General features: G+C 42.3%; 1 protein-coding gene across 4 annotated transcripts in view; it reads right to left on the bottom strand.

Moving 5' to 3' along the window:
* Positions 1–4,278: 4,278 nt before the first annotated feature.
* The window catches only part of CNKSR1 (connector enhancer of kinase suppressor of Ras 1), an 83,035-nt gene continuing 69,102 nt past the window's right edge, over positions 4,279–18,211 (bottom strand). For all 4 annotated transcript variants that reach the window (XM_061596766.1, XM_061596765.1, XM_061596764.1 and 1 more), the window contains 3 exons: positions 17,384–17,522; positions 12,252–12,433; positions 4,279–9,079 (listed from right to left, as the gene is read on the bottom strand). In XM_061596766.1, the coding sequence (XP_061452750.1) occupies positions 8,867–9,079; positions 12,252–12,433; positions 17,384–17,522 (534 nt within the window). In that variant the 3' untranslated portion in view covers positions 4,279–8,866. The remainder of the gene's footprint in view (positions 9,080–12,251; positions 12,434–17,383; positions 17,523–18,211) is intronic.

The following is an 18,211-nucleotide window of genomic DNA, read 5'->3' as shown; positions in this document are numbered from 1 at the left end:
TTTTGTTTTCTTGCGCGAGGTTTAATTGCTTACCCTCTGCTTATTTAACGGGCCGATACCTAGGAATCCCTATAGAACATCGTTACTGTGTCTGTAATTCAAATTCCCCTGAATCTTTATATCATGTTCTTTTACATTGTGAGCTATATAAAGAACCTAGAACCAAATTCATCTTGCCGCTTATTTCAATCCATCAGGAAAGTTCCCCAGAAGGGGTAGTTCGGTTTCTTCTGTCAGATAAAAACAGAAATATTACAAAGTTAGTTGCTAAATTTCTTTATATTGCCCAAGCTTTACGGAAAAAACAGCTCTAATATCGATCAAATGTCCTTAACATCAAAACTGTGCCTTATTTTACATCTATATTGTCATTTTTAAAAATTATTCATAAAAATTGTTTTTATAAAAAGTATATCCCTGTATAAATGTTGTTTATGTATATCTATCAAGGATTTGTATTTTCATGTTTTGTTTGGGTCTATGACCGTAATAAAGTAAAAGAAAGAAAGACATGAATTGCTGTGTACGCAGCTGGCAGTTTGCTTTATTAATGATTAAAAACATTCATTATGACTGACCATGGACAGAGTCCAGAAATAGAAGGGACATTAATATGTAACTTGTTGGAGTTGCTTTGGCTCATTTGTGCCATGGCATTTGCCCTTTAGGAAGTGAACTCCTTTTCAAGATGTTTATAACTGTGCTTTGAAAGCATATGTATCCATGAAGGTGGTGTAGCTACCAAAGTTATAAAAAGCAGCAGCTTCAGTTCTGGCGTCAACTCCTATATTGGAAGACAAGCAAGTCTGGATTAAGCCCTTGTTGTTTAGGAGGGAAGGGCTTTTTAGCAGATCATGGTGACTGGTGCCATGGTGCTTGGACTGGTCATTGCACCCATGGGCTGGGTTCTGATGCTGGCAGCTACAGTAACGCCAGAATGGCGCAAGTTCCCCCAAAGACCTGGCTTCCCTCAAGACGTTTCCTTCAGTGACGGGCTTTGGGAGAGCTGCATCAAGGTGACCAGCATGCAGGACAAGGTATGCCATCCTGTCCCAGAGAAGATGGCCATCTCCTGGCCAGTTCAGATGGTGAGAGCCCTGACCGTCATCTCTGTGCTTGCTGCCTTCCTGAGCTATGTTCTTACCCATGTGGGGGCCCGCTGGTGGTCTGAACATCCAAACTATTGCCTTACAGGGATCTCTGGGCTCTTGCTCTTGCTCTCTGGAGTCTTATACCTCAGTGCAACAACTTATATGGCATACAGAGTCATAGCAACTGTTGCAGACCCACAGACCCCAGATGTTGACAAATACCATATTGGAACATGTCTCTACCTAGGATGGTGTGGAGGAGCAGCTGAGACCTTTGCTGGGATGTGCCTGGCCTCCAGTTTCCAAAAGAAAAATGACAACAGCTTACAGAATCTACCTATGCCCTACAACGTGGACTATTAAATTACTGACATCTTTCGAGGCAGTTGGTCAGAGCAGGGGAAAAAAATAGGTTGGCAGGTCTTTTAATCCAACCTTTTTAGAACTCTATGTATACACTTTCCAAAAATAATTGTAGGATATGTCTCAGTGATAGCTAATTTTATCTTCATTTTGCAAGTCATCTGGAAAGGATGTTGTGTTTCATGAGGAGGAAGATCAAGGGATGAATCTGACAAAGCTAAAGGAGAGAGATCAACAGGTAGGGTGCAGTGGATGTGGAGAGTCAGTGTGGTGTAGTGGTTAGAGTGTTGAATCTGGGACCTGAAAGACCAGGGTTCAAATCCCCATTCAGCCATTAAGCACACAGGGTGACCTTGGGCCAGTCACTGCCTTTCAGCCTAACCTACCTGACAGGGTTGTTGTGGGGATTAATTAGGAGGGGGAGAACCATATACACCACTTTGAGCTCCTTGGAAGAAACATGGGATATAAATGCAAGAAGAAAAGCAAGTTGTACTGAGATGGGGGATGGGAGATGGGGATTAAGACTGCAATCATAACCATCCTTAACGCGAGTAAATCCAATTGGATTCCATAGGTTTCCATAGTACTTAACTCCTGAGTATTATTTATTTATTAAATTTATATCCCATCCTTCCTCCCAGAAGGAACCCAGGGCCACAAACAAAAACACTAAAAGCAATCTGAAAATGGAAATGGACTGCCTTCAAGTCCATCCCGACTTACGGCTACCCTGTTAATAGGGTTTTCATGGTAAGCAGTATTCAGAGGGGGGTTACCATTGCCTCCCTCTAATGCTAGTCATCTTCAGCCAGCAAGGGCCTGCTCAGCTTGCCACAGCTGCACAAGCCAGCCCCTTCCTTGTCCGCAACGGCCAGCTGAGGGGCAACTGGGCTCCTTGGGACCATACAGCTTGCCCACAGCTGCACAAGTGGCAGGGCACGTAACCCTTGAGCCACTCACTGTGGGGGGGATCTTTAGCTGGCCCTTGACATCTAGGAGACACGAGCGGGAAATTGAACTCACAGACTCTGGACTCTCAGCCAGGTTCTCCTCCCCACTGTGCTATACCAGCTGATAAAAGCAATCTAAAACATCTTAAAAATAAAAGACTTTAAAACATATCAAAACAAAACAACTTTAAAACATCTATTTGTTTGGTTTTTTAAAAAAAAAGTTTTAAAAACATTGTAAAAAGCGATTCCAACACAGACGCAGACTGGGATAAGGTCTCTACTTAAAAGTCTTTTCGAAAGAGGAAGGTCTTCAGTTGGTGCCGAAAAGTTAACAGAGATAGTGCCTGTCTAATTTTTAAGAGAAGGAAATTCCAAAGTGTTGGTGCTACAACACTAAAGGTCCGCTTCTTATATTGTGTAGAATGGGCCTCCTGATAAGATGGTATCTGCAAGAGGCCCTCACCTGCAGAATGCAGTGATTGACTGGGTATATAAGTGGTAAGATGATCTTTCAGGTATCCTGGTCCCAAGTTGCATAGGGCTTTGTACACCAAAACTAGAATCTTGAACTTGGCCTGGTAGCTAATGGGCAGCCAGTCCAATTATTTCAGCAATGGGGTAAAATGTTGGCGATACCCTGCCTCAGCGAGCAGTTGCACTGCTGCATTTTGCACCAGACCAACCTCAAGGGCAGCCCTATATAGAATGCATTACAGTAATCCAGTCTGGAGGTTACCAGTGCATGGACAACAGTGGCCAGGCTATCCCGGTCCAGAAACGGCCGCAGCTGTCTTACCAGCCAAAGCTGGTAAAAGGCGCTCCTACCCCCTGAGGTCACCTGGGCCTCTAATGACAAAGACGGATCTAGGAGAACCCCCAAACTATGGACCTGCTCTTTCAGAGGGAGTACGATCCCATCCAAAGCAGGCAACTGGCCAATTATCCGAACTCGGGAACCACCAATCCACAGCACCTCTGTCTTGCTAGGATTCAGACTCAGTTTATTGGTCCTCATCCTGCCCACCACTGACCAGGCCTCTCCCAACTGCATGGCCTCTCCCAATTCAGATGTTACAGAGACAAAGTTGGGTATCATCAGCTGGTACTGCTGACACGTCAACCCAAATCTCCTCTGCAACCAACCCTGGAGATAGGATCAGTGCCACTGTGAAACAGAGCTGCCAATACCCATCTCACCAAGTCAGGTCAGAAGGATACCATGGTCAATAGTATTAAAAGCCACTGGGAGATCAAGTAAGAATAACAGGGTCACACTCCCTCTGTCCTTCTCCCAATAAAAGTCATCCATCAGGGCGACCAAGGCTGATTCTATAACCCATAACCAGGCCTGAACCCAGATTGGAATGGGTCAAGATAATCTATTTCATCCAAGAATACTTGCAATTGCTGCGCCACAACCTTTACGATCACCTTCCCTAAAAAGGGAGCAAGAGTAGAGATGGTTAGATTGTACTGTAATGGTGATGCTGCAAGGATTCATAGGCGGACACTGCTCCACCTTTATCATTTCTCTTGAGTGGAGAAATGTTCTGTTCTGGACAGTGTTGCACGAGGGATGGAGGAGAATATCTGCTAAATGGGACTTAGTACCAGATTCTGACTGAATTCGACAGTCCACTATCTTTTCAGACCAGCACTGATTTCTTGCGGTGGGCTGCGGCTGTAATCAACACAGACTTTTTGCGGCGGGCCATGGCTGTAATCAGTACTAACTCCCCCCATTCCCCCCCCATTTTATGTAATTATCTTTGTAATTTCATCTAAGTTGATGTATTTGTAACAGTGTGTAGGTGTGATAAATAGGAAAAAATAAACCACGTGGAACACTGTGATCATTTACATAGGCATTTACGTTAAAAATTACACATTTTTTGCAACCAAAAACCCCCAGTAGATCAAATCAGCAAGCACCAAAGCAAGAGGGAACGAAAAAGGGCGGATCGGGATGGAACGAGGAAATATCTGAATACAAGCATGTGTTTTAATACAAGCATGTGTTTAGCATGTGTTTAAAATAGTTTTAAATTGTGTTTTAAATTGTTTTTAAAAATGTGTTTTTAAATTTGTATATTTGTTTTTAATGTTTTTAGTTATTGTAAACCGCCCAGAGAGCTTCGGCTATGGGGCAGTATATAAATACAATAAATAAATAAATGATACAACCAGATTGGAAGTAGGCAGCGAACCCCAGCCCTAGGTTGCATTCCTCTGGGAGGGACAGGTCTGTAGCTTGTGGGTGCTCCTGGATCCAACACTGTCACTGGAGGCTCAGGTAGCCTCCGTGGCTAGAATTGCCTATTCCAGCTCTGGCTGGTTCACCAGCTATGGTCCCTCTTGGACATAGATGACTTGGCCACCACACTCTACACTCTGGTAGCCTCCAGTTTGGACTACTGCAATGAGCTCTCCATGGGACAGCCTTTGAAGATGATTGGGAAGCTTTGATTGCTGCATTTTGAATCTATTTACTACTTGCTGGGGTTCCATTTAGAACTCACATAAACCTAGTTTTAAAAGAGTTGCGCTGCCTTCTGGTAGTTCCACTATTGATGGAAGTCTGGTGAATAGCAGCCTGGTAAAGGACTTTCTCTGTGGCAGCCACCACCTGTTATGCTAGGCATGATGTCTTGGAACCTCAAGACAACTACAGACAAACATTTGTGTAATGCAGGAATGGGGGAACCTATTGGATGACACCTATCATCGCTGGCCATTGGCCATGCTGGCTGAGGCTGATGGGAGTTGGAGTCTACAGGTTCCCCATCCCTAGTGTAATGTTTGAAATATGGGAAATGGAACATTTGCATCAGGGAATCTTATACAGAAGACAGACTATACAGTTTACTGGGCAGTGGAAAAGGGAAAGGTTATTCATTAATTCTTCTCCTCCCACCTGCAATATGGAGATATCCTTTCACCAACCTTGTAAGGTAGATTGGTATTATTGACAACTAAAAATGCATGTGAGGTGCTCTGAACACTTAAAGCACGATATCAAAATATGCCAACCCGAGATGAAAGCCATACATTCTGAAATATTTAGGAAGTATTTCCTTTGATTCTTAAGAGTCTACAAAATAGAAACTTTGCTAGTGTACTTTACACCCACAGCAAAACACACACATCCAATACACAACTGGTATAATCTCAATCTGGAACATGTCATTTTTAAAATGGTTACATCCATTGACATGCATCACTCAATCAAGAATGCAAAACAAACTCAATACAGAATAATAGGAATAAAGATGAAGAATGTTATAGCAACTCATAATATCCTAGAAACATGGAGCTTGGGGACTATCTAATTTTTATCACCACAGTATCCTACTGAAGGGATGGTGACTTGTCCAAATTCCCCCTGTGGGTTCCACAGGTGGGTCGGTGTGGATGCGTACCTGAGTCTCCAAATTTTCTATCCACTACAAAGTTAACACTTTGTCAGCTGGTCCACCCTGGCACTTGCTGAGAAAGAGTGAGGTTGCAAGCTTATAGAAAGGCTTTTTCCTCTGGCTGGGGTCAGCCCAAGACTTTTTGCTGCTTGAGGCAACGGATAAGCAATTCCATAAACAGACGCCAACTAGGCTGGCGGATGAATCCAACCGACGCTTGCTGCCATTACCTATCATCAGGCAGCTGCCTCACTCTGCTGAATGACAGGGGTTGCCCTGCCTCTGGGCAGCACCTAGGCCAACCCAAGCTTTGCTTTTCACCAAAGCATCTTTCCAGTTTTCATCTTGCACATTAGTTGATAGAGTCCTGTCCCCCTTTAAAACCCGGCTTCAGTCCCTCTACCTCAACAGGAAGCTGTCTTATCCCGAGTCAGACTTCTGGCCCACCTAGCTCAGTTCTGTCTAGACTGACCGGCAGCAGCTTTCCAGGGTTTTAGGCAGGAAACTCATCAAACCCTATCTGGAGATGCCATCAGGGATTGAACCTGGGACCTTCTGCAAGCACAGGAGATGCTCTGCCACGGAGCTACAGCCCACCCTCGTTTTGATGGTGCAATGAAAAGCCGTTGATTTTGGTTTAAGCAGGATCCCCTTTTGACAAAGCCTTTTACTGCTAAGATAAAGCTTTATTACAGTGTAGGATCCTTTTTGAGATTCTGTGTTTAGTTTTGAAAGGAAATGGCTTTAAAATTTACTAGTCAAGTCATCAACACTGTCACTTCCCATCTTCCTGCCTCCACCCATCAATGAGTAACTAGGAAAGAATGTTTGTGACAGAAACCGGCACTGCAATGCCGAAAACGTCCTTATCCAGGATACTTGTTTCTGCACCACTGCATTGGTTCCTTTGTTTTGATAATATTAAAGGTATGCAGAGCTTTGGAGCAAATGAAATAAAACATGTCCACGTCTTGTAAAGAGTGGCTGAAATAGTGAACTCAGAAACAAATATTTATCACAACGCTATAGGGTTTTAAGTATTTTGCAAGTTGTTTGCTGTTGCAACAAGTCCCTACGAAGTATTTTATTATTTTTAAAGCTGAAGTTGCTTTTCTGTTTAAAATAATGCAGCAAGTGGCTTACAAAAAGATCAACAAAGAACTTAACATGACCAACACAAAAACGATACATTAAAAGAGAAAGTCCTGGTGAAACTATGGCAAAAAATACATAATTCTAGCAGCAGCATAAATAATTGGGGTGGGGGACCCTTGAGCAGGTAGGTCACTACTGACCTTGCTTTGACCTATAGAAAACTAACTTGCCCAAAGCTTTACAAGAGACAGGTGGGTCTTAAACCTAGATACCCTCAATCAGCATTGGGGAACCGTCAGCCCAAAAGCCAAGTCATAGGTGACATCATGTGTGGGGCAGGTGAAGGTGCAGCTGCAAAGGAACAAACAGGAGCCTTAAAGTGTGCTCCTGATTGGCAAGAAATATTTCCCAGCAGCACTGTTCAACTAATTTCTCAAAATGCCCTAGAGCAAAGGTAAGGCAGCTTGCTGGCTCCATGTGGCAGATCCTTGTGGGCCAAATTTGACAGGTGGGTGGGGCTTCTTACTCATCCATCATATAATGTTATTATGACATCACGTGACTGACATGTGGTTTCTCTCGTCCACCTGTCAAAACCTCTTGCACAGATCCCCAAGTGCCTGATACTCCCTGGGATGGGGTGGGGTGGGGACAAGGAACCCTGCATTTTACAAGCTTCCTTTGGCGGCCCATGCATGAACCCTGAGCAGAGTTTAACAAGCATTCTTCAGCTGTAGAGTGGGGGTTAAATACTGCTCAGTGAAAAAGCACACGCCTTAAATGGAAGCCTGTAAAATGCAGGCTCCTTTCTCATGCTTCCCCAAAAAGGTGGAACAGGCACCCACAGCCAATGCAGAATTGAACCCTGCCCTACCCATCAGATGATTAACAGGTGGACGTGGTTTGAGGAAAATGCCCTCGTGGGCCAAACTTGTTCCCCTGGCAATTCCCACCTGTGTCCCCAGAGTGGCATTGCATCAGGGGCATTTTGGAATATTAAAATGGCATCTTCTGCCAGTCACTGATGAGTGCATTGCTGCAGCCACTGATGTTGCGTTACACCACCAAATAAGCCTACATGGGCCCACTGATGTTGGAGGGAGGTCAGCTAGAGAACTATCCTAAGGATCCTCTTAAACGTGGAGCCAGCTGCTGTTCAGATGGTTTGAACTGACATGAACATGCATGAAGTCCAGCAAGCAGAACTCATATCAATACAACAAGATTTCAGAGAGTGTCTTTGAACTGGAAGATTCTTATCCAAAAGCAATGTTTTTAAAAGAGATAGCTTTGTTCTAACAGATTGTTTTTTTTGCAGCTTGATGTCATTTGAAAGCTGTTGTTTTGAAGATATAAACAGAAGAACAAAGTACCCTTTTTGTATCTATGTATTATTTTTTAAATTGTTTAACAGTACAAGTAGCTATTATTATTTATTCTTATATATGCTGATTCTGCTTGTTAACCAAAGCTGCTTCCTGATGCAAACCACCATAATTTTAAAAAACTACAAGTTACTATTGTCTGCTCTGTCATCAAAAATACACCTGAGAAAGTGTTCCAAGTTGAAACGTGTCTGAGAAATTGCTGTTTCCAAAGAATTTTCTCACTGAAAAGGATGCAATGGCAAGCCACTCTGAAGAGTCACCTTTTCACCTTTTCAAGTTGTCGGTCCATAGTGAGTAGCTGGCAGACTGAACCCCCTTTTGTCAGCCTTCTTTTTTTGCACAGGCAGATCAATGTCTCCATCTTTAAAAAAATTAAATTAAAATCAAGATATCCGCCATGCCGACAAACAAGCTTCCTCCTATCTCAGTTCAGCAAGGGGATCTTTGTCATTCTCTCTCTCTCTCTCTCTCTCTTTAGAATGAGAGGACCATCTGGAGCTGTTTATGGGAGAAGGAAGGCCTGCAAATCCCACAGGGAGTGTCCCCTGTTGACAAAGAGTTTATGGCGCAGAAGCAGAAGCAGCATCCTCTGGGTTGATGTCCAACATCGAGTCTGTTCTTGCGCCATCCTCTTGGCTCACCCTCTTAGCCCACCATGCCTGGATTTCCTGGTACAACTCCTGATGTTGTTCTTTCCAAGATCTGAATTTCTCAGAGGTCAGTTCAGAGTCATCCAGGAGAATATCGAGTAGCTGGAGCTCAGCTGTTTTTGCCTACGGAAGGAAGGAAGGAAGGAAATGTTGCATCTTGAATTCTCTTTTAAAAAGTTTTTTAATAAAAACCCAGAGTGGCAAGGGCCTCCAAGCGCAGGAAACTGCCTTATGCCCAGTGAGACCAGTTGTCCTTCTAGCTCAGTGTCATTTGCTGGCAGTCGCTCTCCAGGGTTTCAGACAAGAGTCTTCCCCAGTCCTATCTGGAGATGCTGAGGATCAAACCTGGGACTTTTACATGCAAAGCAGATGCTCTGCCACTGAGCTACGGCTCTTTCCCTTACATCCTGCAGGGCCTCCTTAGTAATAACAACCTCTTCTGCCTCCACCTTCACAACCACTGTGGTGTAGTAGTTAAAGTGCCGAGCTATGACTGGGAGACCAGGGTTCAAATCCCAGTCAGCCATAAAGTGCACTGGATGACCTTGGGCCAGTCATTGTTGCTCAGCCTGACCTACCTCACAGGGTTGTTGTGAGGATAAAATGGAGAACCATGCACACCACCTTGAGCTCCTTGGAGGAAAGGTAGGATATTATTATTAGTACTATTAACAACAGCAATAGCAATAACAATAATATATTTATGGCCACACTTTCATAAAAAATATTGCAACACAGCATATGAAATATCAGTATATATAATTTGTCCCAAGACCTTTTGGTGCCTTAAGCATAAAGTCCAAAAGGTGCCTCCCCAAGTTATAAAGATGACATTGAAGCAAATAATCAATAATAATAAATAAACCACCTTATGTAGTACTTCAAAATTTACAGCCCTTGGTAAGCTGAGCACACACCTTTCCTACTGCTAGTCCTGCATATGACCTTGGATACTCCACCTGTTTCCTAAGCCTCACTGAGGATTCGGCTAGAGGCCCCAAGATAAAAAAAAGATTGCCTGATCTCTCAGAGAGCCAGCATGGTGCTTAGAGTTAGAGCAGTGGTAGCCAGTGAGGTACTGTCCAGATGTTGTGGACTACAACTCCCATCATCATCTGAAAAGGAAGAACCCAGCTGACTGTGAAAATGATGAGTAATTTGACTGATAACAAAGAACACAGTTGCCAGCATTATTCTTGTTCTTGGCTTGTGGACATGTATATACAAGTATTTAAAGTAACACTTGCTCAATAATTTGCTTTTAATAATGTTATTTGTTATTAAATTTTTAGAATTGTTATTTAACTTTGAGAATTGTATTATTTTATTGATGTATTATGTTCTATTGATGTATTGTTATATTCTTTTTTTTTTGTAAGCCACCTTGAGGGCCTTTTGGCCATAAGGCGGGGTTTAAATTTAATAAATAATAATAAATAATCATCTGATGGGAGTTGTTGATGGAGGGCGTGGCAAGGCCTTTTTAGAGGTGGCTCCGTTTATGGAATGCCCTCCCCATTAAAGTGCGTCTGTCTCCATCACTATTGACTTTCAGGAGGAATCTGAAAACATTCCTGTTTACCCAGGCACTTGACACAGCTGAAGGGGACTGTTCCTGGCAACCGGAAGATCACTGATGAAAGAATGATTTTAACTGTAACTGTGTTTTAGAATGTTTTTAATTGTTTTTGGAATGCTTTTCTTTTTCGTATTAAATTGTTTTATTGGTATGTTTGTTGCCCTGAGCTCCTTTGGGAGGACGGGTGGGATGTAAACTTAATAAATAACAACAACATCTGAAGGGCATCTCCTTGGCTACCGTGGGTTAGAGTTGTTGGACTAGGACTTGAGAGAGCTGGGTTTAAAATCAGCCTTGTAACCAAGCCCATTAGAGTTACCAGCCTGCACTTCTGTGCTGGCCATGGAAGAGGGGAAGCTCCTCCTCTGCAGCCAGCATGGAAAGGAAGGCTACTAGCCTCTTAGAAGACAAGTAAAAAGTTACTCTCTACCAAGTGGAATTGTGGAGGAGGGATGGGGTGATTGTTTCCTCCCTGCCAGTCTGTTGAGTTTCCATGCTGAATGCAGTTTCCACACATACCCCACTATAGCCTTGGTATGGAACCTCAGGACTGGGGGCCATATGTGGCCCTCGGGACTCTCCACAGGCCACAGCCTGAGATAAGCCACACCCATCACCAGAATGCTCCACATCTTCTGCAAGTGGCTGGAATGTGTCTTTGAACTATGATTGGTTGCCTGGATCGAGGGATGTGCAAGGGTAAGAGCAGAATCCTTTGCCCCATGCTCCCTTCCCTCTGGGTCCCACCCACCACTGACATGTGGCCCCCCGAAGATTTCCCATGGGGGAATGTACCCCTTGGACTGACAAAGTCCCCTCCCCCCTATAGAGCTAGCCTGACAGCCAAGCAGGTAGTTGGAGGAAGGATCGGTGTTTTGTCCTGTCTCTATCAGCCTGCTCACTCAGCCTGCTACTAGGTGAGTTGTTAAATACAAGGCTGGTTTAACCCCCCCACACACACACACCTCAGCCATGAAGTTCACTGGGCTCTCAGCCCAATCTACCACGCAGGCTTTTTGGTAAGAAAAAAAAACTGAGTTGGGAGAAGAAATGAGATGTCACCTTCTGACAAAAGGCAGAATAAAATAAAATGCGCATTTCAAGAATGCATTTGCATGCTAGGAGGACCCAAGGACAGCTGGCTCTGCAGCTACCAATGCTAGCTCCAAACCTTTGTCTGCATGTGGCATAGTAGGATCGTTCCCACAACTCTAGAACAATCCGATATTTGGCTGTGTGCACATTCATATTCCACATTATCACTTGGAAAACCAAGAAAGACTTTAGGAACAGGGGTGGGGAAGCCCTCCATGCCTCCCCTCAGGCTACCTCCATTTCTCAGCTACCCCCCGTCTCCATTTTGCTTTGCACCCTCCTTGAGTGTTTTTGCCCATCAGGAATGGGTCGTCCTTGAACTCAGATAATGCTTTTGCTTGCCTGGATGGAGGACAGAAAGAGGTGTGCAAGTGCACAAACCAGCCTACCGTACAAAGCTAAAATTCACATCCATTGCTCTGCCCAATTGCTCTGTGCACATTTGCTTCTGGCCCCACCACCCGCCAGTGGCATGTGGCCCTTGGAAATTTGCCCAGAAGTGCAGCCCTTGGGGTCAAAGAGGTTCCTCATCCATGTCTTCGGAAGATGCTGAGAAAAGGGAGAGGCCACCGACCCCAGAAACAGAGTTGTCTCTCCAGTGCAAAGGGACGCTCCACCTGCCTTAAGGGTGCTTTGAAGGGTCCGAACAAGATGCACCTTCTCGTTGATCTCTGGGTTCTTGTTGCGCTTGACGAAGGATTTTCGGTAGTATTCACGAGTAAACACCTGCTGCTTCCCAATGAGAGACACCCCGCCTTGCTTCAGACACTTGAACAGTGACTCGAGTTCTTCACCAGCAGGGTCTTCCAGAAATGACAAGTTGAAAAGCGGGAGCAAAAAGGTTAGGAATGAGCCTTCTAGATAATGTGGGATAGAGATCCACAGCACAGAGTCTGTGTTAGAATTGCTTTTAAAGATGTTTTTAAGCATGCTTTATTGTAATATATTTTAATGTCTGTTTTTATGACGTTTTAGAGTGTTTTAGTGCTTTTGTTTGCAGCCCTGGGATCCTACTGGGAGGAAAGGTGGAACATTAATAATAATAATAATAATAATAATAATAATAATAATAATAATAATAATAATAATAATAATAATAATAATCTGCCTTGTCTACAATTGTACCCCAAAGGATTCTGTGCAACCTTCTATATAAATCAGATAGTTGCAACAGATTACTTAGAATTTAAACAAGCATACAAGATTTTCGTCCCTCTGCAAGCAAGAGAAGAAAAAACTATTAAAAACCCTGCACATGGGTAGTTTTGTAAAAAGTCTTGTAAATTAGAGGGAATACAGAGGAAGCTTCCATAACCCTAAGGCAGGTGTGGGGAACCTTTGGCTCTCCAGATGTTTCTGAGCAACAACTCCCATCAGATTGTTGTCCCAATCTTCAAAAAGGGGAAAAAGGAGGAACCTGAGAACTACAGACCAGTCAGCCTGACATCGATCCCTGGGAAAATTATGGAGCAGATTATAAAGCAGTCAATCTGTAAGCACCTTGAAAACAATGCAGTGATTACTAGAAGCCAACATGGATTTATCAAGAACAAATCCTGCCAGACTAATCTTCTCTCATTTTTTCATCAGGTTACCTCCCTGGTACACAGTGAGAATACTGTGGACATAATATATCTTGACTTCAGCAAAGCTTTTGACAAAGTGCCCCATGATATTCTGATTGCCAAGATAGCTGAATGTGGGCTGGATGGAACAACTATCGGGGGATCCACAGTTGGCTCCAGAATCATACTCAAAGAGTGCTTATCAATGGTTCCTTCTCAAACTGGATGGAAGTAACAAGCGAGGTACCGCAGGGCTCGGTCCTGAGCCCAGTGCTCTTCAACATTTTTATTAATTACTTGGATGAGGAGATGTAGGGAATGCTTATCAAATTAGCAGATGATACAAAATTGGAGGGACAGCTAATATCTGGAAGACAGAAACAACATTCAAAGGGATCTTGATAGGCTGGAGCATTGAGCTGATGGAAATTGTGGTTCAGCAACATCTGGAGGGCCAAGGATTCCCCATGCCTGCCCTAAGGTGTGTTCCTGTCTTGTCCCTGTCCAAATCTATAAGCATATATATATGTTAGTCCACTCAATTGCTAATAAAACCAACCAGCACAGACCTATCATTATCTAGTCACATGGGGTTCCTGCCATGTGGAGAAGCCCCAAACTAAGCCTGCACAAATTCCCCCCTTCCCAATAATGAAAAATGCAATGACCTCTTAACCCAGGATATTGGATTTCAAGCTCACTGACTGGGATCACAGAGCTGGAGGTAGAGCATATACAACAGATGACTGTCCAGACTCTGCTTGGAAAACTCCAACAAGGGACAGCTCGCATGCCCACCCCTCTAAGGGCCCCTTCACATTCATGCTAATTTGTGCTCATGATGCTTTCAGGACAGTCACAGATGGTCCAACTTTCAGTACTGTCCGTTCCGCACAACAAAGGAAGTGGACCTTTAGTGTTGTGGCACCTACCCTTCGGAATTCCCTCCCTTAAACATTAGACAGGCACCATCTCTGTTATCTTTTTGATGCCTACTGAAGACCTTCCTCTTTCAACAAGCCTTTTAAGTAGAGACCTTATCCCAGTCTGCATCTGTGTTGGAATTCCTTTTTAAGATGTTTTTAAAGCTAGTGTTGTTTTTTTTTTAAAAAAGGATGTTTTGTTTTTAAAGATGTTTTGTTATAATATTTTTCAACATCTTTTGTTTTTCAAATGTTTTAGAGTGCTTTTAGTGTTTTTGTTTGCTGCCCTGGGCTGCTTCTGGAAGGAAGAGTGGGATAGAAATTAAATAAATAAATAATGTTTTGTGCCTGCCAAAGTTTTGGGGCGGTCACTCTGCTTCATTTCCAATCAGCGCAAGGGATGGAGGAGAAATTTGATTTGGTTCACATTTCAAGTTGCATTTATCAGATTCACACTTTCTGAAACAAACTGAGAACCAAAACACAGCCATCCTTTGAAATTTGCAATTATCTGAATTTTGCTATGCAGTTCTCTAACCAAACAATGTTTACAAAAATGCACATATTAGGTGAAAATGTACATAAAAAGAATATATTAATGCAAATATACACAAATGCATCATATAAGGAGAATCCGCTTGCAATAATGTGTACATTAGTCAAAACTACATACAAAAATGTGTTTACTAGGAGAAATTCACACTAAGATTCTGAAGAATTTTCATGAGCATTTGTTAAAAAAAAATTGCAGAGAGAACCAAAACTGACAGATTTTCCCATCCCTACTTCCTGCTGAAACCCCATAACGTTTCATACCACAAATGTTCAGGGTGTGTGTGGTTGTCCTGCTTTTGTTGCACTATAGTCCCTCCGGACAGCAAGAATGTGGTAACATTGGGGAAACGTTGCTGAACAAATTAAAGCAGAATAAATCCACCAGCAGAAGAACATGCGCAATAACACACCAGTCTGGAGGGGCCCATTGGAATAGTTTCCATTGTCAAATAGCTCTTCCCATCAAGAACTTGCTCTTAATGACTTCCGGGAAGGGTGACTTCGCTTGTGCCTGCTTTTTGAGATGAGCTCTCGTCTCAGAAGAAGCTTTTTCAGTTTTAAAATCAGTCAGAACGTTCTTTTTGACTGGTAAAGATTTTCTCCCGGGCAGGGAGAAACGTAGAGATTAACCACAAAAGCCTGTTTTTGTTTGGGAGGACTGGATTTCATTAATTTATGAGAGAAGGTTCAGCCAGCAATGCCGGACGGACTTCCAACAAGGTCTAACTGATTAAGCGACACGTTTATCTTTTCTTCAAAGAAAAACGGACTTTAACAGGCAAGCATCCTTCTTTCTATTTTTTTTTCACTTGGTTTAAATCGTTGCAGCAAAAAGAGATTTGTCAATGAATCAGCTATAAAGAATTTCTGGGTGAGTTATAACTCTTCTCTTTTATTCACGAAATTAAGGAGGAAAGAAATTGAAAAAGCCTATCTTTGTTTTTATTGCAAAAAGCTGGCCTGGAAGTGCATTCTAAAGATACAAACGGAAGAGGGATTTCTATTTCGAGGAGGGAAAAAAAATAAATAAATTTGATTTATGAACTTTGGAGTATTATATGTCCGGGACTATTTTCTTTTTGGTCTATTTCATTTTGACGAATCTACTTGTTCACGACGCCACTAACTGTTTTGAAGCTGGGAACTAAGTCTGTTTTGTATTCCTGAACATATAAGAGATAAGGCAGGCTGTACTTTCTACACTGTGATGTCATCAAGCCTGGAATATTAACCCAATTGTGGCTGAAATAATTTTTGTTTTCGTGGTTTTAAGAATGGCAATCGGGAAAGTGGCTGAGACCATGGAAGAAATTATGTTTCAGAAAATAATGGATGAGATTGAGATAACGAAACAAACCCTGAGACAGGGTGGACAGGAGATGAAAAATGAATTTGGCAAAATGACGCAGGAGCTTAAAGAAATAGGGGGTTCTGTGAGAGAGGAGATTGATGAGATTAGAGATGAGAAAAGAAAAATTAAAGGGAAGATGCAAGCCTTGGAGATTGGAACAAATGTGGAATTGGAAAAAGATCTGGAGTTTATGGATATTAGAAACAAAGTTTACTGTTTGGAATTCAACGCTGTCTCTGAAGAAATTAATGAAGATATTAGAGATAAAGTTATCAATGTCTTGGATAACTTTCTGGACTGGAATGATGTGATGGAGCTTGACATAGAAAAAATCTATGGAATTAACTACAGATATGTGACAATGGAAAAATTCTCAAGAGATGAGCCAGTGCATTTTGTAAAAAAGAAGAACAGAGATATGACTTTACAGCAATATTTCAGCAACATATTCAGAATTGATGGCAAGGAAATATTTGTGATAAAGGAAATTCCCATCAGACTCTTATTATATGACTATGGCTATGACAGCAAGATTACTATGGGATACTGATAATGGAAGAATGGATACTGAAATTATTGGACTGAACAGGACTATTGAAGACGGAAGATGGAATTAATATTGATAATGGAAGAATGGCTATTGAAATTATTGGACCTAACAGGTTTGATGAGATGGATTAATCTATATGTTTATCTGGACTATGGCTATGACAACAAGATTATTATGGGATACTGATAATGGAAGAATGGCTACTGAAATTACTGGACTTAACAGGATTATTGAAGATGGAAGATGGAAGTAACATTGATAATGGAAGAATGGCTATTGAAATTATTGGACCTAACAGATTTGAACGAGATGGATTAATCGACATGTTTATTTGGAGAAAAATTGAAAGATATATCTCTCAAGGAATTGAAACCTTTCTTTGACTTTTTGTGGAAAGAATAAAGTAATGTTTATGAGATTTGATGATTAATTAAGATAACTACTGGAGGAAAGTGATTTTATAATATAATTTAAGAGACAGGATTGTTATATATTGTAGACCTATAACTGATCTGCGACAAATCGGAAGTCAACATTTTATTTTATTGTTTAATTATTTTTGTTTTGTTTTGTTTTTTGTCTTTGAAAATTTAAATAAAAATTAATGATAAAAAAAAAGAACTTGCTCTTAATGTTCAATCAAAATCTACCATTAACCTCAGCCCGTCAGATTTTCTTCTAGTGCTGACCTCTGGGGCAGCAGAGAACAGCCTTTCACAAAGAACAGTGATGCATTGTGCTGCTGAGCCTACATCTTATATTTCCTTCTTACAATAAACGTGGAGGAGGGAAGCCAAAGTGAAGCTCACCTGTGGGAGAGGGTGATGCTGTGCCTTGGTCTGCATTTTGCCTTGGGAGAGGGCTACCCAGAGGGCTCCTGCTTGGGGATTCACGACCCCCTGTGGCACCTGTTAGCAGCGAATCTTTTTCCAGTTCCTTCCGCCTTGGCTGAAAGAAAACAAGATTTTATTGTAGATTGCTAGAGATGGAATCAGGGAGAACTAAAAATTGTGATTATCATTATTGGCATTTTACCCCACCCTTTGGTTCCCAAAAGCTCCTAAATCCGCTTACAAATGTCAGTGAGAAGATGTTTCCTTCCCTCAGGTTTACAATCTAAGAGACATGACATTATGAGGAAAAGAGACAGGGAGGGAGGAGGAAAAAAGCAAGCCCAGCACTAATTTTTAATTACAGATCTTGTACAGTAATACCTCAGTTAGCTAAGTAGATGCATTCCTGGACATTACTTCTTTAACAGAAACTTTGGTACTGGAGGTAGGAATAACATGGAAAGAATAGGGATAGATTCCTACTGCCACTCGTAGATGATGGGGGCAGCTTCAATAGGGGCTTTAAAGGGTACCTACCCAGCACCCACCCACTCCCACTCCTTTCCCTTCCCCTCCTCCTCCTCCTCTGAATCATATTGGATTCTTGCCTCCCCAGCCCAGTGTTAATGCAAACCAAACATAAAGACTTGTCATTTTCACCCTAGCAAAGCAAAGGCACAGGCTTATCCATTTATTGATAGCAAAGCAAACAGAGTCTTCTCAGTTTCACCCAAGCAAAGCGAAGGCACAGGCTTTAAACTTTATCCACACAAAGCAAAGACAAATGCTAGTAAGTTTCACCTA

Source organism: Rhineura floridana, chromosome 15 (assembly GCF_030035675.1).
Source record: "Rhineura floridana isolate rRhiFlo1 chromosome 15, rRhiFlo1.hap2, whole genome shotgun sequence".
Classification (NCBI taxonomy): Eukaryota; Metazoa; Chordata; class Lepidosauria; order Squamata; family Rhineuridae; genus Rhineura; species Rhineura floridana.
Note: the sequence above shows the minus strand (reverse complement) of the source record. Positions and strands in the feature narration are given on the sequence as shown.